We start from the raw sequence: 25,831 nt of genomic DNA, 5'->3' as shown, positions 1-25,831 counted from the left end.
GCTTGTTTGCTCTTTTAGTGATTTTTGGTTCACATACTGCTGGAAGCTATCTTGAAAACTCTTAAACATAACCTTGCTGACATCTGAAATGAATTCAGTTATTCAGTAATATGAACATTTCTCTGAATTTCCCTTCTCTTTTTTCTCAATATTAATTTCCCAAAAATATGTGTAAAATAGTTTTCAACATTCATTTTTGTAATTTTGTGCTCCACATTTTCTCCCTCCCTCTCTTATTTCATCTTCTCCAAAACAGCAAGTAATCTGATATAGGTTAAACATGTGCAATTCTTTAAAACATTTTATTATTTGTAATTGTGCACAAAGGAATCAGAACAAAATGGAAAAAATGATGAGAAAGAAAAAGCAATTTTTCCCTGATGCATTATTATGAAGTTGTTTATAGATGTTCAATTAGGCCACTGTTATTGGATTGTAGAGTCTGTACTGGGGATTAAAATGTTTTAAAAAATGGAAAAAGTAGGAAAAGACAGGCTATGAAGGACTTTGACCAAACAGAGGATATTGTATTTGCCTTTGAGAGTAATGGGAAGGCACTAGAGTATATTGATGGTGGGAAGGGTAACTGGGTCTCTACTTTAGGATTGATAAATTTTCTGATAATGTGCTTTGTTTCTATTCTATGATTCAAAGATTAACAGAGCAATGAAGATGAGGGAAAGAATGCTGAGATACTAATTATAAAAGAACTTAATATGGATGATTAAGAAATCAGGGATCACACAGTAAAGATTCAGCATCATTCTTAAATATCTAGCAGTAAATGTAAAGGAAAATGCCCTAGCATGCCAGATGTCAACTTACAGTTGGAATGGAAGTTTTTCTCATAGGACTAGATAGATGGCCTAATGTTTTGCCATCTTCCTCATACATAGATAAACCAAAATCATATATTTTAGGTCTTAAGGGAGGTGTGGTGAAAAATCTGACTAAGGCTATCCTTGATGTGCAGAGTTTATTCCCTTTTGCAAAGCATGTACACAAAACCTATCATTTACTCTTGCAGAAAAGTATGAAGATCAAATTAAGTATAAATTTAAATATCCTTAAAAATTTCAATTAATATGCAAATAACATTATTGAGAAAAAAAAACATAGTCAAAAATCTAAGAATTCTCCTTGAGGACTGGTCTCCAGATAAGGTAACCCTAGTTCCTTGCTCTTTTAAAATCTCCCTTGGCTTTGATGACTGTATAACTCAAGAGATTATTTGTTGGTCCTGATGAAAAGACCCAGGGCATTATCCCCATGGCATCTGTTCTCTGTGGAGACTTAGCCCAACTGAATTCTGTCAAGGCCAATGGGAAATAAAGGAGCTTTGAACTATAAATGCAGTTTAGCACAAGATCAGTTGTTTTTTGAGATGGCAGGGACGGAAGTCTACCCTTTGTTCTGTCAGGCGACATTTCCTCTCCAACCCTGAAATTCCAGGATGAAAACTAAGGATGAAATAATCACCCCAGTCCTTCACAGTGATTTTGTCAGTAAGAAGTCCGGGTTTTGAGAAGAGAGCTTGAGCACTGGTGGAAAGACAAAATAGTCATGGTAAGATGATCACACATCATAACTGAGCTGTGGATTGATTACTTCAAATCCTATATTATAATAAAAATTAAAAATCCTCAACGCATATTAAGTATAAAGAGAGATAGAGAAATAGAGAATGCTTTAATCTATAATTGATATGTATCAGTTCCTTCTCTGAATATGGATAGGAATTTTCATCATAAGTCCTTCAGAGTAGTTGTGGATAATTGTACTACTAAGAATAACAAAGTCATTTACAGCTGGTCATCCCAGAACATTGTTATTACTTTGTATATGATATATTTCACTTTGTTTATGGAGGACTTTCCAAGTTTATTTTTTTTTGCCTGAGAGAATCCTGCTCATCATTTCTCAGAGTATCATAATATTCCATAAGAAAGATTTCTTTCAATTTTTTTTTACAATTACTATTGCTAATTGTATTTCCCCTATTTGTTCTCTCTCTCCTTTCATCCTGTACCTCCTCAAAAATGTTTTGCTGCTGACTACTCTCTTCCTCAAAATGCCCTTTCTTTTATCACCCTCCCTCCTTCCTATAATCTATTCCCTTCTTATTTTCCTGAAGAGTAAGATAGATTTCTATAGCCTCATTGAGTAGTATGTATTTTATATTTGAGCTAATTCTGCTAAATCTTGCATTATACTGACTGTGGTTCCAATATACTTGAATTGTTTCTTACTGGATGCTTGCAATATTTTCTCCTTGATCTGGGAGTTCTGGAAAAAGGCTATAATATTCCTGGTGGTTTTTATTTTGGGGTCTCCTTCAGGCAGTGATTGGTGGATTCTTTCCATTTCTATTTTACTCTCTGATGCTAGAATATCAGGATAATTTTCCTTGATAACTTCTTGAAAGATGATATCCAAGCACTTTTTTTCATCATGATTTTCTCAATTGGCCAGTTTTGCTTTTTGTGGTATTCTCTTCAGTAGCTTTTTGTATTTCCTTTTACACCTCTCTCAATTCTTTCCCTAATTTTTCTTCTAGCTCTCTTTATTTTATTTTATTTTTTAATTAATTTCATAATTATAACTTTTTTTGACAGTACATATGCATGGGTAATTTTTTTTACAATATTATCCCTTGCACTCACTTCTGTTCCAAATTTTCCCCTCCTTCCCTCCACCCCCTCCCCTTAGATGGCAAGCAAACCCATACATGTTAAATATGTTATAGTATATCCTAGATACAATATATGTGTGCAGAATTCTTCTAGCTTTCTTACTTGATTTTTAAAATGCCTTTTGAGATCTTTCTTGATCTGAGATCAATCCTTATCCAATTTTTCTTGGAGGCTTTCGATGTAGGAGCTTTGACTTTGTTATAATCATCTGAGTATGTGTTGACCTTTCTTGTCACCAAAATAACTTTCAATAGTCAGAAACATTTTTTTCTCTTTCCGATCATTTTCCTAGCCTATACTCTGTTTAAAACTTTTTTTAATAGGGCTTTGCTTCTATGGTAGAGGAATCACAGTCCCAAGCTTCAAGAGTTTTGCCCAGCTGTTATCAAAAATTATTTTAGGAAAATGACTACAAGCACTATTTTCTGCCCTGGAGCTCTAAGATGTGTTCCTTCCTGACTGAAGATGTAAAAAGCAGTGTGCTGGCCAGATTTAGGGCTCTGCTGGGGGCTCTGCTGGAAATGCACCACATATTCCCATCCCATTAGACAGTTCCTCTCCACTCACCTTCCAAGTCTTCCCTAGTGTCCCTGGGCTGAGAGGTCCAGAAGTCTCCATCACTGATGCTGATTCAAATGTTCTTCCTCACTGATGCTGAGGTCTGGTCAATGACTCAGGCTGGCATTGTGCTGGGATTGTGCACTCTGTTTCCACACACCTTTTCTGATAAATTTCCATGTCCTCTTTGGTGTCTCTGGGCTGAGAAACCTGGAAGTCACTAGTACTGCCACTGATTCAGAAGTTTACCTGGGCCAGGGCCAGGGCTGGGTTTGGGTCCAGGAATGTGCAGCCATACCCTGTACCAGGACTACATGTTGGACTCTCACCCTAATATCACAGACCTTTTTTGCTGAGTTTCTAAATTGCCATTGGCTGGAAAATGTTCTACTTAATTTGGGGAGGGGGGTATTCTAATGCTCTAAAAATTGTTTAGTCATTATTTAAAGGAATTTCCAGCAGTTTAGGGGAGAGACTGGGCAACTTTCAGTTCCTTGACATTTCAGTAAGTCTTTTATTTCATTGGTGTGCACATTGTTTCTCTTGATATTAATTGTAACAATTTTGTGTCTATATATCCTATGTGCCATCCTTTATGATATGCTGCTGAGTATTGGATATAAAGTCAGGAAGTCATGAGTTCAAATTTGGCTTCAGATATTTATCACTTATATGACTTTGGACAAGTTACTTGGTCGATCTGCCTCAGTTTCCTTATCTGTAAAAAAAGTAGAACTCTGTAGCAGGATTATTGAATTTATGCAGAACAAGTAATTAAAAGAATGTAAAGAAAAGAAGCTAGGATTCTAGGTTTTCAAATCCTCTTACATAATAAATATGAAACAAAATGTTTTCAGTTGGATCATGAAGATAATAACAATTCAATGAGATTTATTGAGTAATAGTGCAATATATTCATATTATGCTTCAGGAAAATCATTTTGGTTATCCAATGAAGAATGGATCAACCTATAGAAAGCAGAGACATCTATATGCCTTTAAATATGGGGAACGTGAGGGGCCAAATTAAAATGAGCATTTGATGGGAAAGGAGACATATACAAGAATGGATTTTGAGAGAATAGATGAAGATTTGATTACAAATAGAATTTTAGAGTGAAGAGTCAAGTATGATATCAAGATGATGAACCTAAGTGACTAGAGAATAGTGATGCTCTCAAGAGTAAGAAGAATATTTCTAAAAGAGGAGTGTTTTGCAAGTTCTTCTTTGGCATGATGAATTTAAAATTACAATGGGCCATCCATTTCCAATGATTTCTAAATGGCAGTTGCTAAAATGGGATTGGAGAGAAATTAACATTTGATAATAGGTATGGAAAACATTTTCATAGATAAAAGAATGGAATGGAAACTGATGTTGATGAGATTTAAAAAAACAAAATTAGATAAGATGGGGGGAAAGAGAAAAGAACTGAATATAGAGGGTTACAGGGCAATCAAGCTTAATGGCTCAGACTTAAGGAAGATCTAGGAAAAGAAATTCCTCAGAAAGGACTAAATAGTAAAAATTGGGTAGAAAAAGAATGAGGATGAATGATGCAATGGAAATTTATTAGAAAGAGTACTCAAGGGGAGATTGATTGCAACTAATAATATCAAAAGAACTTTTAGAAGAAAGCAAGTATCAGAACTGTGAAAATATCAATAGCTTAGCAATTAAGAGATTACTGGTAACTTTGAAAAAAACAATTTCAGTTGAATAATGAAGAATTCATATTGAAGAAAGATTGTACTCATTCCATTTTTTGAAACATGCAGTTGATGAGGGTTTTTCTTCTTTGCATGAAACTGAAAAATACCTTTTTGATAGTTCAGTAGTTGGTTTGTATATTCAATTTTTTTGAGGGAGTGGAGCCAGGGGAGGGGGCGGAGCCAAGATGGCAGAGAAGATACACTGTGAATTTGAAAGCTCCCTTCTTCCCTCATTACCAATTAGTTAAATTAACCTCAAAATTAATGCTGGAATGATAAAAACCACAAGGATTAGAAACACAACTTACCAGCTGAAGAGAATATGGAATTTCAACAGAAAAAGTCAGTTCCAATGGGAAGGGAAAAAAAAAAAAAAAAGAGGCCAGCCCAGACAGGGTTGGACTGGGTGCTAACACACTGTGCCAATCGGGCTGGGGAGAACTCTGGGATCAGAGAAGCCACTGAGATAGAGGAATCTGACACAGGCTGTTAGCTCTTCTCTGCTTATAAAACAGCAGAGAAATCAAGCTACTTTAAAATATAAAGCCAGATCCTAAATCCACCCCAATCCGGAAGTGACCTAATAGATCTCCTCATGGCTGTACAGACTGTGCAGACACCTTCTGCTGCCTGGGGCTACTCCTTGGAATAACTGAGAGCCTGAACAGGGGGGACACAACTCTAGGCAGCCTCTAATCCACATAGTGCTGATTTCAGCCTTAGGCAGTGGAATTCTAGCAGCAGCAGAATTCCCAGAGAAGTGGAACTCCCAGAGAAGCAGAACCTTTGTAGTAGGGACTGCAGTTTCCAGGCACACACTTCCGGTTTGAGTGCAGGGACTTTTTACATCAGCTGCTGATATCCACGGCCCCATGGGAGGCATTGGCTGGGGTTTGTGATGCTTTCACTGTTCAGCCTTAAACCTCAGGACAGTCACTAGGCCACACAGTGGGGTCCTTCACTGGGCACTCCTCACAGTGCAGCCATGCTAAACACTTCTGAGGCATTTCCAGGGAGGGGGGAGGGGAACTCTCTCCCAGAGCTCTCTCTTACCTCAGGCACAGGGTTGTTGCATTCTACCCCCCCACCCCAGTCTGGGAGGAAGCTGGTAAATAAATAAATGAACTTCTTACCCCAAGGGCAAACCCCAACAGATTTTTAACAATGAGTAAGAAGCTGAAGAGAACATTTGACACCTTCTATACAGAGAAAGAGCGGGTTTCCAACCCCAAAGAAGCTAACAGCAGAAAGTCTGCACATAACACTCTATACCTGCCCACAATCACATAACTCTCTCCTAGAAGAGACTATTAAAAGGTTAAGAGAGTTTGAAGAAAAATGGGGAAAGGAAAGAGAAGCTATGATAGAGAATAACAATGTCCTGAAATTTGAGTTGGAAAAAATAAGGAATTCACAGGAGGTGCAGGGAAACGAAACAAAATTTGTGAATTAGAAAAGGTTAAAAAATCATAAGAAAGTAGGATTTCTGAATTGGAAAAGATAAAAAATTCTCAAGAAAGTAGGATTTCTGAATTGGAAAAAGAAAATAGCTCACTAAAAAAATAGTGAAATGGAAAAAAATTCAACAGAGCAAAATAATTCATTTAAAAACTCAATTAGGCATATACAAAAAGAACTAAAAAATGTGAATGAAGAAAATAACTCATTAAAAATAAGGACTGAACAAATAGAAATGAATGGTTCATTGAGAAACCAAGAATCAGTCAAACAAAACAAAACAAAACAAAAACAAAAACAAAAAAAAAAAAAGAAAAGAAAAGCTGGAGAATAATGTCAAATACTTACTGGGAAAATCTATAGACCTGGAAAATAGATCTAGGAGAGATAATCTGAGGATCATTGGACTTCCCGAAAACTATGATCAAAAAAGAGCCTAGATACACTTCAACAATGATACTGTATTAGGATGTATTCTGCTGGAAGTGGATATCTTCAACATAGAGAAGAGCTAATCCAATTCCAATTGATCAATGATGGACAGAATCAGCTACATCCAGAAAAGGAACACTGGGAAATGAGTGTAAACTGTGAGAATTGTTGTTGTTTTTTTTTTTTTGTTTCTCTTCCCAGATTATTTTTACCTTCCGAATACAATCCTTCCTTTGCAACAACAACAACAACAAAATTCGGTTCTGCACATATATATTGTACCTACGATATACTATCAGATATTTAATATGTATGGGAATGCCTGCCATCTAGGGGAGGGGGTAGAGGGAAGGAGGGGAAAAACTTGAAACAGAAGGGAGTACAAGGGATAATGTTGTAAAAAAAAAATTACTTATGCATATGTACTATCAAAGAAAATGTTATAATTATAAAATTTAATAAAAAATAAAAAATAAATTTTAAAAAAAGAGCCTAGATTCTATTTTACAAGAAATCATCAAAGAGAACTGTCCAGAGATAATAGAAACAGAAGGGAAAATAGGCGTTGAAAGAATTCATCAAACACCTTCTGAAAAAAGACCCTAAAAAAAGAACTCCATGGAACATTGTGGCAGCTTAGCTTACCACACTACCATACTAAGGAAAAAATATTGCAAGCAGTGAGGAAAAAACAATTCAAATATCAAGGGGCCACAATAAGGGTCATGCAAGATCTGGCTGCCCCCATATTAAAGGATCGAAGGTCCTGGAACCTGATATTCCAAAAGGCAAAAGAACAAGGATTGCAACCAAGAATAAACTACCCAGCTAAGTTTAGCATTTTCTTCCATGGAAGAATATGGTCATTTAATGAAACATAGGAATTCCATTTGTTTCTAAGAAGAAAAAAACAGACTTAAACAAAAAAATTGATCTACATTCACAAGACTGAAGAGAAGCAGAAAAAAGTAAAAAGAACTCTTGAGAACTGTATCTCTGTTGTGGATATACAGCAAGTCCACATGGATATTTTGATTTTACGGATATAATATAAAAAAAGAAAGTAGTAAAGGGAAGGGGATAGTATCAGAAAAAGGGGAAGGAGAGATGAAAAAAGGGAAACTACATCCCAGGAAGAGGCATAGAAAATCTACCACATCTGAGGAAATTTAGAGAGGGGTGTGAATCTTACTCTCATCAGAGTGGGTTCAAAGAGTAAATACTTCACATATTTGTTTTTCAGAGAATCCTCTCTCACCTCATTAAAAGGGGGGAGAAGAAAAGGGAAAAAAGAAAAGGGGAATAAGGGAAGGATACAAGAAAGGGGAAGGGGCTTAAAAGGAGGGGGAGGGATACTAAAAAGGGAGGGCTGTGAGTCACAAGTGGGCTCTACAAATTAAATATTGGGGAAGAGGTTCAGAAGGATCAAGGGGGGAAAAAAGCATAATCTGGGGTATAATATGATGGCAGGAAATACAGAATTAGTAATTTTAACTGTAAATGTGAATGGGATGAACTCTCCCATTAAACGGAGGCGAATAGCAGACTGGATCAAAAGTCAGAACCCTACAATATGTTATTTACAGGAAACACACTTAAAGCAGGGAGATACATACAGAGTAAAGGTAAAATGCTGGAGCAGAATCTGTTATGCTTCAGGTAAAGCCAAAAAAGCAGGGGTTGCCATCCTTATCTCAGATCAAGCAACAGCAGAAATTGATCTAATTAAAAAAGATAAGGAAGGAAACTATATCCTGCTAAAAGGTAGCATAGACAATGAAGCCATATCAATACTAAAAATACATGCACCAAGTGGTATAGAATCTAACTTCCTAAAGGAAAAGTTAAGAGATTTGCAAGAAGAAATAGACAGCAAAACTATAATAGTGGGAGATATCAACCTTGCACTCTCAGAATTAGACAAATCAAACCACAAAACAAATGAGAAAGAAATTAAAAAGGTAAATAGAACATTAGAAAAGCTAGGTATGATAGATCTTTGGAGAAAACTGAATGGTGATAGAAAGGAGTATACTTTCTTCTCAGCAGTTCATGGAACCTATACAAAAATTGACCATATATTGGGACGTAAAGATCTCAAAATTAAATGCAGGAAGGCAGAAATAATAAATGCCTTCTTCTCAGATCACAATACAATAAAAACTACATTCAATAAGAAGTTAGGGATGAATAGACCAAAAAATAATTGGAAACTGAATATATCATCTTAAAGAATGACTGGGTGAAACAGGAAATTATAGAAACAATTAATATTTTCACCCAAGATAATGACAACGATGAGACATCATACTAAAATTTGTGGGATGCAGCTAAAGCGGTAATAAGGGGAAATTTTATATATTTAGAGGCTTATTTGAACAAAATAGAGAAATAGAAGATTAATGAATTGGGCCTGCAACTTAAAAAGCTAGAAAAAGACCAAATTAAAAACCCCCAATCAAAAACTAAACTTGAAAACTAAAATTAAAAGGAGAAATCAAAAATATTGAAAGTAAAAAACTATTGAATTAATAGATAAAACCAAGAGTTGGTTTTATGAAAAAGCCAACAAAATAGATAAACCTTTGATAAATCTGATCAGAAAAAGGAAAAAAGGAAAATAAAATTGTTAGTCTTACAAATGAAAAGGGGGATCTTTCTACCAATGGAGAGGAAATTAGAGAAATAATAAGGAGTTACTTTGCCCAACTTTATGCCAATAAATTTGAGAACTTAAGTGAAATGGGTGACTACCTCCAAAAACATAAGCTTCCTAGATTAACAGAGGAGGAGATAAATTGCTTAAATAGTCCCATTTCAGAAAAAGAAATAGAACAAGCTATTAATCAACTCCCCAGGAAAAAATCCCTAGGATCAGACAGATTTACATGTGAATTCTACCAAACATTTAAAAAACAATTAGCCCCAATGTTATATAAACTATTTGAAAAAATAGGGGATGAAGGAGTCCTGCCAAACTCCTTTTATGACACAGACATGGTAATGATACCTAAACCAGGTCGATTGAAAACTGAGAAAGAAAACTGTAGACCAATTTCCTTCATGAATATTGATGCTAAAATCTTAAATAAGATATTAGCAAAAAAGACTTCAGAAAACCATCCCCAGGATAATACACTATGATCAAGTAGGATTTATACCAGGAATGCAGGGCTGGTTTAATATTAGGAAAACTATCAGTATAATTGACCATATTAATAATCAAATTAATAAAAACCATATGATCATCTCAATAGATGCAGAAAAAGCATTTGATAAAATCCAACATCCATTCCTACTAAAAATGCTTGAGAGTATAGGAATAAATGGACTATTCCTTAGAATAGTCAGGAGCATATATTTAAGACCGTCAGTAAACATAATATGTAATGGAAATAAATTGGAACCTTTCCCAGTAAGATCAGGAGTGAAACAAGGTTGTCCACTATCAATGGACTATTCAATATTGTATTAGAAATGCTAGCCTTGGCAATAAGAGTCGAGAAAGAGACTAAAGGAATAAGAGTAGGTAATGAGGAAATCAAACTGTCACTCTTTGCATATGATATGATGGTATACTTAGAAAACCCCAGAAATTCTAATAAAAAGTTATTAGAAATAATTCACAACTTTAGCAAAGTTGCTGGGTACAAAATAAATCCACATAAATCCTTAGCATTTTTATATATCACCAATAAATTTCAACAGCAAGAGATACAAAGAGAAATTCCATTCCAAACAAATGTCGAGAGCATAAAATATTTGGGAATCCATCTACCAAAAAAAAGTCAGGAATTATATGAACAAAATCACAAGGCACTTGCCACAAAAATAAAGTCAGATTTAAATAATTGGAAAGACATCCAGTGCTCGTGGATAGGCCGAGCAAATATAATAAGGATGACAATACACCCCAAACTAATCTATTTATTTAGTGCTATACCAATCAGACTCCCAAGAAACTATTTTGGTGACCTAGAAAAAATAACAACAAAGTTCATATGGAAGAACAAAAGGTCGAGAAGGGAATTAATGAAAAAAAAGTCAGATGAAGGCGGTCTAGGTATACCTGATCTAAAGCTATATTATATAGCAGCAGTCACCAAAACCATTTGGTATTGGCTAAGAAATAGACTAGTAGATCAGTGGAACAGATTAGGTACAAAGGACAAAAAATGGTACAACTATAGTAATCTAGTGTTTGATAAACCCAACGATACCAACATTAGGGATAAAAATTCATTATTTGAAAAAAACTGTTGGGAAAACTAGAAATTAGTATGGCAAAAATTAGATATGGATCCACACTTAACACCATATGCCAAGATAAGATCAAAACGGGTCCATGATTTAGGCAAAAAGAATGAGATCATAAATAGATTAGAGGAACATAGAATAGTCTACCTCTCAGACCTGTGGAGGAGGAAGGAATTTATGACTAGAGGAAAACTAGAGATCATTATTGATCACAAAATAGAAGATTTTGATTACATCAAACTAAAAAGTTTCTGTACAAACAATACTAATGCAAACAAGATTAGAAGGGAAGTAACAAATTGGGAAAATATTTTTACAGTTAAAGGTTCTGATAAAGGTTTCATTTCCAAAATATATAGAGAATTGATCCTAATTTATAAGAAATCAAACCATTCTCCAATTGATAAATGGTCAAAGGATATGAACAGACAATTCTCAGATGATGAAATTGAAACTATATCCACTCATATGAAAGTGTTCCAAATCACTACTGATCAGAGAAATGCAAATTAAGACAATTCTGAGATACCATTACACATCTGTCAGATTGGCTAAGATGACAGGAAAAAATAATGATGAATGTTGGAGGGGATGTTGGAAAACTGGGACATTGATGCATTGTTGGTGGAGTTGTGAAAGAATCCAACCATTCTGGAGAGCAATTTGGAGCTATGCCCAAAAAGTTATCAAACTGTGCATACCCTTTGATCCAGCAGTGCTACTACTGGGCTTATATGCCAAAGAAATACTAAAGAGGGGAAAGGGACCTGTGTGTACCAAAATGTTTGTGGCAGCTCTTTTCGTAGTGACTAGAAACTGGAAGATGAATGGATGTCCATCAATTGGAGAATGGTTGGGTAAATTATGGTATATGAAGGTTATGGTATATTATTGCTCTGTAAGAAATGACCAGCAGGATGAATTCAGAAAGGTTTGGAGAGACTTACATGAACTAATTCTGAGTGAAATGAACAGAACCAGAAGATCACTATACACTTCAACAACAATACTGTATGAGGACGTATTCTGATGGAAGTGGATATCTTCAACATAAAGAAGATCCAACTCACTTCCAGCTGATCAATGATGGACAGAAACAACTACACCCAGAGAAGGAACACTGGGAATTGAATGTAAAATATTAGCACTATTGTCTATCTACCCAGGTTACTTATAACTTCGGAATCCAATACTTAATGTGCAACAAGAAAATTGGATTTACACACATATATTGTATCTAGGTTATATTGTAACACATGTAAAATGTATGGGATTGCCTGTCATATAGGGGAGGGAGGAGAGAGAGGGAGGGGAAAATTTGGAAAAATGAATACAAAGGATAATGTTATTTAAAAAAATTACTCATGCATATATACTGTCAAAAAATTATAATAATAAAATTAATTTTTAAAAAAGGGAAAAAAAACAATTTTTTCACCTTTAAAATGGAATATTGGAATTTTTCTTATTTATGTGGACACCTCTCTTCTGTTCCATACCTTTCAGAGATCATTGATAGTTGCTTAGTTATTGTATACTCTATTTATTTAAATTCCCTGGACCCAAAGTTTTAAATTCATTAAAGGAAACCACATATTTTCCCTGTATCCCTTCATTTGTTTTGGACAAATATCAATATAGCCAATCTTGAATCTTTTTAATCATTTAAATTACTCCAAGTAGTCTGCAATAAATTCATCTCACTAACTCTGATCATATATTTATTGTTTGAGTCTCTCTTTTAGTTAATTTGGGAGACATAGAGTTCAGATAGAATAATTTCCCTGAAGGAATACTAATAGGTTGACCCATGATAATATCAGTACTTATAACACTACATGAAACAGGAAAAAATTCACTAGACAATGTGATAATGTAAAGTTTATATTGTTTGATGTTTCAGTTTGAATATGGAGTTAGCTAAGCTATGTAATCCTATTATCCATAAAGCACACAAAAAGTAGATAAGCTATACTTCATTATTTTATCTGATATTTCAATCAGATAATGTTTGCAGCTTTTGATTGGATGAGACCCTTGACTTGTTACAGGGGTCTTCTAATTCCTTTGAGAATTAATATGAGATTGCTTTCCCTGTTTGTGGTTCCAGTAAAGAAACTTCACCCATTTGAGCTTCACTCAAGACTACTTTTAATAATTTACTTCAAGAATCTTTGCATCACAATTGAGTCTTATTAAAAGTACTCCTTATATCTGATACTAATTTCCTGTTCTCAACCAAGCCTATTCTTAGCATGTGTAATATCATCTTTAAATCCTACCTTTAATCATCTTTCCCCTTGGACACATCATCTTCAGCATCATGCTGGCTAAGTTTCTTGTGTCCATGGTGACAAGCCTGTCTTTTCATTGTGTGTGTGTGTGTGTACATTTATTTGCCTGTTTGCTGGAATGTATAATAAAGTTCAGATTTGTACTACTTTCCAGATTTCCAATTCCCTAACATTTCTGAACCTCAGTCCATTAGGCAGAAAGATAAGAAGATATATAAGTGAGAGATGACTGAGAGAATCTAGATAGAGAATAGATCCTAGATTTTTCATAGTGAGAAACATGTTAACTACATTCCAAATAGATTATATAAATGGAGAAAGATATATGGCTTGATAGATAGCTATTCATTTGCTAAGGTCTCAATTCCTCTAAGGAGTAATCTGATCTTTTCTTGATCTTTCTTTTTTTTTTTTTAATGATATAGAAATATTCTACCTCAAACCAAATTCAACTGATAGTCACCATGTCAAGTTTGAATTGGACCAATTTACATCCTGCCACTTTCATTCTGATTGGTATACCAGGACTGGAAACTCTCCACATCTGGATCTCCATTCCTTTCTGCTTTGTATACATGTTGGCTCTTTTGGGAAATTTGTCTCTTCTGTTCATCATCAAGACTAACCCAGGCTTCACGAACCAATGTATCTTTTCTTCTGCATGCTGTCTGCTGCTGACCTAATTATTTGTTCCACTGTCATGCCCAAGATCCTCAGTCTTTTCTGGTTCAAAGATAGGGAAATCAACTTTGAAGCCTGCCTCACACAAATGTACCTGATACATTCTATGTCCAGCATGGCATCAGGTTTCATTTTAGCAATGGCCTTTGACCATTATGTGGCCATCTGTAAACCCTTGAGACATTCAAGTATTTGACTTATAAGGTCATTGGGGTAATTGGACTGGTTATTGTTCTCTGAGGAGCTGTGCTTTTTGGCCCTCATCCCTTTCTCCTGAAATGGCTTCCATAATGCCAGACCAACATAATTTCTCACACCTATTGTGAATACATGGCTCTAATTAAATTGTCCTGTGCCACAACTAAAATATGCAGAGCTTATAGTTTAATGGTTGCTTTTCTTACTGGGGGTCAGGAATTTATTTTGATAATCTGTTCCTATGTGCTTATTCTATATGCTGTCTTTTGCCTCCCTTCAAAGGCTGCCGGGCTTAAGGCACTGGGTACTTGTGGCTCTCATGTCTGTGCCATCTTAGTTGGATATACTCCAGCTTTTTTCTCCTTCCTCACTCATAGATTTGGTGGTCGTGTTCCTCCCCATGTCACATTTTTGTAGCTAATATATACCTTTTAATTCCACCTATGTTGAATCCTATAATATACGGGGTAATAACAAAGAGGATACGGGAAAGATTCCTCCAAATTCTCAGTCTTACAAAGTTGTAAAGGTCATTAATTCAGTCTTTGCAAAGGACAATTTGGACACAGAGAATAAAGTCTCATATGAACATGTCCTTCACATTTCTTTACATATTTTTTCCCTCTGGTCACAAAAAATGTACCATGATTAGTTGGGACTTGGCTTAATTGTACTTGGCTATAATTATTTGGGACCCTACAATTGTGGTCTGCCACATATTAGGGTAAACAAATTTCTGATTTATATGGCAGAATGAACTGGTAATAAGTAAAAAATTTTATGCTGATCAGAAATGTTAGGATTACCAGGTGAGAATTCAGGTTGTCTGGACAATTACAAGGTGAGAACTCATGTTGACTTAACAGTTCTCTGGCTCAGATCTTTGGCTCAGTGTAAGAGCCCTTTAAATGGGCGCCACAGTGCATCGGGAGATTGAGTGGTCCGGAAGTAATTTCTGTGGATATTAGGACTGCCTTGTAGGTGGGATCCTGTCCATTTTGAGATAGCTTCGTAATGGGTGACTCTCTCGCTGATTGACCTCACAGGCCCTATGTAAGACCACTGCAGGCAGCAGTAGCTCTCTTTAACCTGGCACTTTTCACCCTGGCTCCCTAGCCTGGGTGGCCAAGCCAAGATGGATAGCCAAAAGAGGTAAGGATTTTGGTAGTGAACACATGGGTCTTCTGACCAGGTGTTCACTAGGGAACCAACAAGTCAGGGCATCAGTCAGGGCATTATGTGACTAAGCATAATAAAGGCTTTTAAGATTACACGTGGCTGTTCTTGAGTGTGCTACTGGTTATTAAGCTATAGATTCAAGAGATTGTGGCCAGAGACCTTTGAAGGCCTCAGAGGAGGCGAGCCGGGTAGAGTTCACACTGCTAAGCACAGTGGTCAAAGGTACTCTGGTGGGTCTAGGACAGACTAGTAATTGTAACTGCCAGGAGAGCACGTTACAGCTCAGGCCTTTAAAGGGAGTTTACATCTTAGGAATTCTAAGAGGAACAAGTTCATTGGTTGTAAGTAATTTCCACAAGCCCCTGGGAGTACCCACAAGTCAATTCTCTGGGAGGATAAAAAGAGGCAACATTGAACCTGGAGAGCAGTCTGGATTGGGGAAGGACAAGAGCTGGAGGAGATTCAGAGCCAGGATTCAGGAAGAAGAAGAGGCTGGCTGGAGGCTCCAGAAGCCTCCCAAGAAACCTGCTCATAGAGGAAAAGATTATACAGAAAAGAAACCTCCTCCCAGAGAAGGATTACAACTGAGAGACGACCAGACCCTCACAATTCAAGAATGTTACAAGAAGTGTTCTCCAACATGGTCTTAAAAACTTTTGGGGGGAACAGAAAAAACAAATAGCTAGACCTAGGTTACATACTCAGTTTGTGCCTGAACCAAGATAAATTCAGACTATATTATAAGTAGTCTTCAATGATGAGAAACCCATTACATATATATATATGTATATATATATACATATATATATGTATATATATGTATATATCTAATTAATGTTTCCATTTATCAAATTGAAAGCTACTCTGTATATGGTTTCTACTCTTCTATGATCAGAAAAGGAAATCCATTATTTTTACATTTAAAAGCCCATTAAATACATATGTTATATGTATTTATATGTGTATACATATAACATATATCAATCATTAAGCATTTTCTAAGTGCCTGCTTCATACTCAGCATTAATCTAGTCCTGAGATTATGAATAATACACAGATATACACACACAGACACATACACCACAGACAAGATTTAGTATAGAAAAGATAAGATGTTATTCAATGTCATGCCTATTATGTAGTAGATATGGGTTTTTTTAAAAATTCACATCTTCTGATTTGATTTCCAATATAATTTCCATTCAATTTCTTACTATCATATTGTCCCATAATTCTTCCTTTTTTAGATAAATTCACCTGTACTTTTTCATTGATGTACATATTACATGACTGCCAGTCTCACTATTCTTCTACCTTTTGATCAGATTTGGATTCATAAAACCTTACTTAATATTAAATCACTGTTCTGCCACTGGGACCCAATTTGAAAACTGCCCATTGGAGCCAAAAGACCCCTTGAAGAAGTCAAATCTTGTTTAAAAGAGTTTTCAGGACACTAAACCCCTACCAGAGAATTTCTCTAAGACAATGATGTTCAAAAAGGAAATTATATAGAATATAGAATTCTTAAAAAGAATGGTGGAACTTTTAACAAGACAATAATCCAAGTCTTTTTTTTTCCTTTGGAGGGAGATCTACAGTCAGCGGATATGGAAAAAATACAAGTCAGATGCTTTTGTTTAGTTTCTTTATTACTTATTGATTAGCTTAGTTTACTTTTGCTGTCAACATTATTGTAATAATCATGAACATTAAAATTATCTCTATCATCTTCTTTATACTACCACCATTACATTCACATTAGTAGTACAAATATTCCCACATTGGTTAGCTTATTATCATACCAGAAGATGGATGGATAGTTCCCTGGATAGTTTATAATTCATTTAGAGATAGGTAATGGACATACAATAGCTGTATTTACAGATAGAAAATATTTCACTCTCTGTGTCAAATTAATATACTATCCAATCATGTAAAGAAAAGTGTTGCTGTTGATACCACTATTACCATACTATAATAACAAAAACAAAAACAATTATAACTACTTCTATTTCTACTAACACTACTATATTACTATATTACTATTACTACTACTACTGCTACTACTACTACTACTGCTACTACTGCTACTACTGCAACTACTGCTACTAATAGTAATACTATTCCTATTATTGCTATTATTGCTACTATAACTATGACCATGACTAATATTACTGTTTCATGATCTAGAGAGAGGGATAGGTGCTTTGGCAATTTCTAGGCCATAACATAGGCCTTCTAAATGAAACAGTAATTCATGGGCAAAACAAGACATTATTCTATCATGTCATTAGTCCTCTTCAAAAATGTAGGAAAAACACCCATAGCAATGTAGTAAAAGTAGGAAGAATAGCAGTAGAATTTTCCTTTTCATAACCATCTAGGCTATTTATTTGACATAGAGAGTACATTATCTTATACTATTATTTGTAACTATTATATCTTCATCTTTTCTTTCCAAGTGGATTGTAAACCATCAGGGATTTAAACTCTTTCTTTGATGTCTTGCCACCAATCTAAGCTATCCAATATGAGGATATGTTCATTTACTGTTTGTATTGGTAATTAGTAATTGGTGATGATGAAAAAGATAATTTTAATGAATATGTTGACAATAATGATGATAAAACTAAACTAAGGGTTTTTTTTTTTACTTTATTTACTGGTGGTGCTTAGATAATTTTAATTAATATGTTGACAATAATTATGATAGCAAAACTAAATCATCTGAAATGAACTAAATCAAAAAGAATAAAACTAAATTATCTGAATTTTTTTTCCATCCACACTACCCAGGGACCTTCATCTAAAGAAAAGGGATTTGTATTATTATTATTATGTCAACAATTCCACAAAACTTTCCAATATGTTAATATATTAACTGGATTCAGAATATACACAAATAGTTTAGGTGAAAAGCTATTTTGTTTTCATTTTATTTTATATTTTCTTATTCAAATAATATAGAATTAGGTTTTACATGAAATTACATATATTAACTACATTTTATAAAGAGGGAGGGCTTTGGATCAAAATTATAAAACATGAATGAAATTACTTTTACTTATCATTGAAGAAAAATAAAAAAAAACATTCTTTAAACGACATAAAGCATAAATCTAGATATTCTTAACTCTATGAAGGCTTTCATCAAAGAAAAGGAAGACACTGAAAAAATAATTACTTAGATTACACATAGATATGAATATGTGCAACTAGGTGGTTCACTGGATGGAGTGCTAGTAAAGACTCAGCTTGAGTTCAAAACTTATCTCAAATTCTGTGTGACTCTAGGCCACTTAATTAACCCTTTTTATCACAATTTTTCATATGCAAAATAAGATGGAGAAGAAAATGGTAAAATATTGAAATATCTTTGCCAAGATCACATATAAAAAGTTGAAAACAACTGAAATACCTGATAAACAACAAAGATATGAACTTTCAAAGAACATTATCTGCTAAATAGCAATATGGAGGACAATCAACAGTGAGATTCCTTTCATGGAAATATTTAGAAACCCCCCCATCCTAATGTATATGTGTAAGTGATACATTTATAATTTTTCTAAGAAGCATGGACCTAGGCAGGATGACTGCTCCAGGACAACCCACACAGAAAAGACTCTGTTTCTCAGATCATTTTATTCCATAATCACTAATGAGATTAAACTTCCTGACTCCTTTAAAATGGACAAGTGTCACTAATGTTTTGAAATTCTCTAGATTTTAATGTCAGGACTTGATCTGGGCCTCAAGACAGTTGTTCAAATAATCCTAGAGGGTTTAATGTTAAAATTTTAATGAGACACTCCATGGTCCAATCTCTAGCAGCTATCTTGGGAATAGATCAATCTTTAGCAAACTCCAGCACTCCCAAGGTAGAAGCAGGGAGACTGAACCATTATAAAATGTCTAAGTGTGATGTTCCTGGCAAAGTTGACCTAAGACTTTGAACTTCCCATGACTGTAACAATCTATTTTTAGCTGGGATTTGTTTCATTCTGGTAAGTGGTTATATTTATAGAGGAACTGCAATGAGGAGGGTTGAGACTGAATCAGTGGTCTAGTGGGAATAAAAATATTTGGCAAACCTGACTTTCAAGAGCTGTCCTTGTCACCTAATATTTTTATCCTAATAAACAGATTTTTCAATCTCATCTTCACTATACCATTAGGCAGAGCTTTCAATTGCCTAATCTATACAATGAGAAGCTGAATTCAATGCTATCTAAGTGTTCTATCAGCTTTGAGGGTCTATGATTCTTTTGGGAAAAGAAAAAATTATTTTCAGCAACAACTTGGAAAATAGGTTCTGGGTGATTTTCAGAAAGAAAAGGCCAGCATAGTTAGTTGCCTTGGGTTCACAAAATTCCCTTCACAAACACACACACACTCAACAATTTACTAATGCGAGTAATGTCTGATGTTTTGATTCACTTTTTGACTACTAGGTATTGCTTTGGTTATCATCTCTCATCATTCATTTCTCAAATGCCTTGAATGACCACTCTTGGATAAGACAACAATTTTCACTAGAATACGGAATTAATCAGAACCTAACTCAGTATACCTTCACATATTAGATAGATACTAATTATTTTATTATTGATTGTTGACTGAATAACATCCATTCCCCTTCTTCTAAGAGGAACTACTATAATCTGGGAACTCAGGGCTCACTATTACTCTCATTAATTAAATTAAGTTTCAAAGTTAACATTCCCTATGATCAAAATTTATTACCAATGTACAGCTGTTAATGCTGATCTATAAAAATATATTCATTAGACAATCAAATATTTCAGTGGATAAATTTGGAGTAAGAAATATCTGAGTTCAACTTAGCGTTAGATACTTACTAGCTATGTGACCTTGGGTAAGCCACTTTTACTTCAGATGTCTCATCTATTAAATGAATTGGAGAAGGAAATGGTACCCAGTATTTTTGCCAAGAAAACCCCAAAGGGGATAATGAAGAATGAAAATAATGGAACTATAGCAACATAAGAGGGTATATCTTTGCAGATATCTTTTCATGCAAATGTGCATTACCAAATACTGATATCACTCCATGATCATATGAGTTTAAATGAACATATTCATCATTTGAAAGGCATTTACAAAATTGTATTAGGCTTCTTTTGATGTTTTTCTTTTAGCATGTGATACATTGCAGATTGATTACTTCTACTTGTAAGTTATTTGGAAGCTCCTCAATTGCATAATTAAGTGTATTTTGAAATATCAAAAGTCTTTTGCCTGAATGAAGGTATGATAAAGGTTTATATCTCAATTTAACTTTTGGTAACATAGGAAGTGTGAAAATCAGTTTCATATTGTTTTGAGGTTGAAATATATTAGCTTTCATTAAGTTGTTTTTTTTTAATCATAGTATACTTTTTATGTAAACATTTTATGTTGAATTCATTAAGAAACATTATCAAATCTGCATCAAAAGCTAAAACCCAAAGATATTCAGTCTTCTTTAGTGGTTTAAATGTGTTTATTTCACAAAGAAATTTTAAATCTTGGCCCTGAGTTTAAAAGAACACTAATACATTTTAACCTCTTTATTTTGGAATGATAGATGTGAACTCAAAATTTTAAAAAATTACAATATTACCAAATACAGGGCACTTAAAGCATTGTTGCTTTTTACCTGCATCATTAAATTTGTTGTGTTTCAAGCAGCGTGAAGTGATGGGAATCATAAACCATCTCTGTTGCAATTATTATACACTATTGTTACAGTGTTAAAGCGGACATATGTTAAACAAATGAAGGTGATATGTCCAATGAAATTTTATTATAAAATGTAAAAACTGTTCTTAGCTTGTAGATTATAGGAAAACAGGCGATAAGTAAGGTTTGGATTGTGAACTGTAGCTTTATCAGCCATTCTTCTGAGCCATTCAAATATTTGGCTACAGAAAAAGGAAAAGAAGTGTTATCTTCCCCTTATTCTTAAGTCAGAGTCTTAGAATGAGAAAAGAAAAGTTTCTGGTGACAAAAATTATTTTTCATAATTTTGGCTCCCAAAAATCAGCTTGATTCTTTTGCACTAGTAAAATTGTTACTGTAGGCCTACAGTCTAGAGTCAGAAATTCCCAAGAATGAAATTTTTAAGAGAAAAATATAATACATACAATAAGGATGAATAATGGGTGTTGTATAAAGAGAATAATGTAGATACAGGAAGCTAATCTATTACATGAGATTTTTAAATCATAAGAAATAAAGGAAACTAGAGGTTGATTCTATTAGAAATCTTTAGATAAAGAGCAAAATCAACAGAAATACTGGAAGATTTTTTTTCACATATTTATTGGATTAGATAGTTTGTAAAGTTCAATTAGTCTCTTAGATAAATTTCTGTGAAACATGAAGAATATGTTAATATGATTATAAAATATTTATCTCCATAAATATTTATCATAATATTGTATTATATTGTACTCAAACAAAAATTGATGATTCTCAGTTTTCCATTCTATTTTTGTTTCCATAAAAATCTTTCCTTAAAGGTGGCTAACATAATTTCCTTCTTGATCTGGTGCTCAGAACTTGATATCATTTGGTTCCCTTCTGATTTCTTCAACTATTTTAAATGTCACACTCTTACCCCAGAACACAAAAGTGTTTGAAAAATCAACTATAAAATTTTTATTGTACTTATAAAATCCAAAATTTTTTTAAACCATTCCAATTGCTAAGCCAGAATCATATCTTTTTCTTCCACCTGCAAGGCAATGGAAAAGGTAGTTAGGGACAATAAAGATATTGCCTTATAAAAGATATTAAAAATGTTTCCCAAATCAAAATAAAAAGTCAAATGGATATTTACCCTTTACCTCCAAACTCTATAAATGAATCCTTTTTAAATCAGCATAATCATTTTGATGACTGAATATATTATGCCTCTAATTATCTTGTTTATTTTACAGAACTTTCCCACTAATAAATTTTTCTTTAGATTTCCTTTGTCCTAACCTGATTTAAGTTTTTTTTTTAGATCTCTTGTAGGGGATGTCTCTAGATGGGAAGTGATAAGTACTCACAAATTCATGAAGCTCTCCCTTCCTTAAGATGTCACCTTGCACTTCTAAAAATTTATACCCATGTGTCCTGGAAACTAACTGGATATTACTTCCAACATAAAAGTCATCTTCTGTCATTATGACAGATTTCTTGACCTAAGAAAAAAACACACTTCTTGTTCCATTAGTTCAGATTGGACACCATTGGAATTTTCAAGAAATGATTATATGTGTGTATATGTATCTTTGTGTGTAAACACACACATATAAATTATATACTACACATATTTTCACACATACATACATATCCATAACCACACACCCACATGTTTGTGTCTGTGTGTTTCAAGAGAACAGATTTCTTATCTTGCAGTAATTACAATGTGGCCATAGATGGGCTTTATATCTATAATTTATAAGTTGCCTATTCTTGATTTCCATTATTCCTGTGATCTTGCATATTCTAGGAAAAGAAATGATCATTTCTTACATGCCTGCTATGTTTCCTATTACATAAAATATTTCTGTTGATTCTCATAAACACTCTGTGAATTAAGTGCTACATCATTCTTATTTTACATTTGAGAAAACTGAGGCAGAAAGAAGTTAAGTGATTTTCCAAATAGCAAAACTAGAAGGGTTTGAAGACAGATTTTAACTCAGTTCTTCCTGATTCCAAGCTTCTCTCTATTCACTTTGTTTCCCATATATTTCTCTTTCTGACTCAAAATACTTTCCCTTTAGATTTCAGTCCATCCTGCATTGATAAAACTCCTTCATTATTCCTGATATGACTCATGGCTCCAATGACTCAAATTCAATTGTAACTTCTAGGCTTATCCTTTCTGTCTAGTAATTTTCCCAAAATATTATTCAACAGGCAAAAATTAAATATCCCTTTCCCCCAGAATGAATCTTAGCTCCATGTATATAATTACAGACTAGCTCTAAAAGCTCATGTCATCTGTCATATGTTGTTACTATGATCATAAGTCATAGAAAGGATTTTTATGGAATGTAAGATTTGGCCTGATTCCTGAAAGAAGCTGGGATAGCATTTTCAAAATAATGTAAATTCAGAGAATATGAAAAATTACTAGTAAGTAATATAAAAATATAGAAAACTATGACAGTTTGGTATACAACAATTTAATGTACAGGAACAGACTGCTTTTTTTTTCTTTTTTTCATTTAGGTTGGGCCTTTTACTTTTTGAGTTACTGGTTTTCAGTTTTAATCTTTTTTTTACCAAGTAAAAGGGATGCACATAATGTTCTTCTATGCATTGTGCATATATTTTGTGATTGATGTCCTTGGGAAGTTTACAAAATTATTCTGAAATTAACTTTGTTAACATATTCTTTGAGATTTCTTCATTACAAAATAACAGCAGAAATACTTTTAAAAAAATAAGGATGCTGCTGCTGCTGAATGAGACTTGTAATCATAGAAGAAAAGTATTACCCTTGAAGATAAGAAGTGTTATTTAGAAAAAAAAATGTCCCCTTCTTTCTAGCTCCTTAAAGAATAAAAAAGACTACCCAAATCCCATTGACAATCAACTCTTTATATCTGGGATGATTGCTCAACTGGTGAGAATGAAAAAAGCATGCAGTCTTTAAGGTGCCAAAATAATCACAACAAAGAGTTTCTAAGTGGGAAAAGATATCTTTACAGAGTTGCCAGAAGTCTCAATATTAAACTGTAGAGTTCACACATAAGAAGTGGGCTTCTTAGAGTTGTAATATCTTTTTACTTGTTAAGTCCAATTCCCAGATCCTCAACAAGCATAAAATGACATACTAAGCATTCCCTTAGCAATTCCTCTCTTATTTTCCTTTAGGAAATGACTCAGGGGAGAGTTACTGGTCAGTCCTATCTTACTGTACTACTGTTTTATAATTCCATTGACCTTGGCCTTCTGGTCACAGTCAGTGTACTGAACAGCACCCAAGTTCCAATCTGCAACACTGAATTTCCTGTCGGATGGTGAGTAGGATTAGTCATTCCAAAACCAGTCATCTCACCAGCAGCCTCCTCTCTCTGGACAAACTTGAGAAGACTTTGTGAGGATAGAATCATTGGTTATCATGGTAGTGTCCAACATCTCATCTCTGGATCCTCCAATGGTAACCCTAATTGGGATCCCTGGTTTGGAACATGTGCAGTTTTGGATTGGATTCCCCTTTTGTGCTTTATGCATGGTAGCCCTACTGGGGAATGTTCTCTTGTTAATAATTATTCCTTCAGAGCGCAGTCTTCACCAGCCCATGTATGTCTTTTTGGCTGTGCTAGCTGCCAATGACCTGGGTCTCTGTGCTTCCATAGCCCCCAAGATGCTTGCCATATTTTGGTTCAGTGCTTGCTCCATGACTTTTGATGCTTGTCTTACACAGCTTTTCTTTATTCATGCCCTGCAAGGCATGGAATCAGGTATCCTGTTAGCTATGGCCTTTGATCGCTATGTGGCCATCTGTAACCCACTTCGTCATTCAGCCATCCTCACACCATCTGTTCTGGGTCAACTAGTTGGGGTGGTGGCAGCCAGGGCTGTAATTTTGGTGAGCCTGGTACCTATCCTGCTCAAACGTTTGCATTTCTTCCATTCCACGATTGTAGCTCACTCATACTGTGAGCACATGGCTGTGGTCAAACTGGCTGCTGTAGATACCCGCATTAATAAGGCCTTTGGTCTGTTTGTGGCTTTTTCTATTTTGGGCTTTGATATGGTCTTTGTCCTTGTCTCTTACACTTTGATTCTCCAAGCTATCTTTCGTCTTCCTCAGAAAGAGGCAAGGATCAAAGCATTCAACACTTGTACAGCCCACATTTTTGTTTTCCTTGAGTTCTATATTCTTGCCTTTTTCTCTTTTTTCAGCCACCGATTTGGCCATGTAGCACCATATGTGCACATCCTTTTGTCTACCATATACCTCCTTGTGCCTCCAGCACTTAATCCCATTGTTTATGGTGTAAAAACCAAAGAGATACGAGTAAGGGTGGTAAGAATATTTGTCCCAAAGTATTGCTCCATCAAGTGAATTAACATTTCCTTCTGTGACCATGAGAAGGATGAATTGTCTTCCTGGGAAGAGGCATATTATTAAGATGTCCTGGCTTTTTGACATATAATTTTTCTCTCTCCCTGGGGAGACCCAATGACACATGACACACATAGTAATGAGCATTGGGTGAGGGAATTAGGGTATGACAGAAACTGATGAAAACATGTATTATAATTCTGAAATATAAGATTATTAGCTGTGTCCCCTCTGGAAGTTATTACAGATGCTAGAGGTATAATCATTGAAAAGTTAAAGGCTAA

The 25,831-nt window shown here is 34.6% G+C and overlaps 1 protein-coding gene and 1 pseudogene across 1 annotated transcript; both read left to right on the top strand.

The window, feature by feature from the left end:
- The first annotated feature begins 13,869 nt into the window (after nt 1-13,869).
- LOC141562465 (olfactory receptor 52E8-like) lies at nt 13,870-14,811 on the top strand (annotated as a pseudogene).
- A 9,785-nt stretch (nt 14,812-24,596) lies between these two features.
- Nucleotides 24,597-25,547, top strand: LOC141562464 (olfactory receptor 52A1-like). The gene has a single exon (XM_074302495.1). It carries the CDS (start codon nt 24,597-24,599, stop codon nt 25,545-25,547), a length of 951 nt encoding a protein of 316 aa, XP_074158596.1.
- Nucleotides 25,548-25,831: the final 284 nt, after the last annotated feature.

The sequence above is a fragment of the Sminthopsis crassicaudata genome, chromosome 3 (assembly GCF_048593235.1).
Source record: "Sminthopsis crassicaudata isolate SCR6 chromosome 3, ASM4859323v1, whole genome shotgun sequence".
Lineage (NCBI taxonomy): Eukaryota > Metazoa > Chordata > Mammalia > Dasyuromorphia > Dasyuridae > Sminthopsis > Sminthopsis crassicaudata.
This window is presented reverse-complemented; position numbering and strand designations above follow the sequence as displayed.

What these genes read in the sequence shown, in the direction of transcription:
- LOC141562464 (XM_074302495.1), top strand. Translation starts at nt 24,597, where the DNA reads ATGGTAGTGTCCAACATCTCATCTCTGGATCCTCCAATGGTAACCCTA.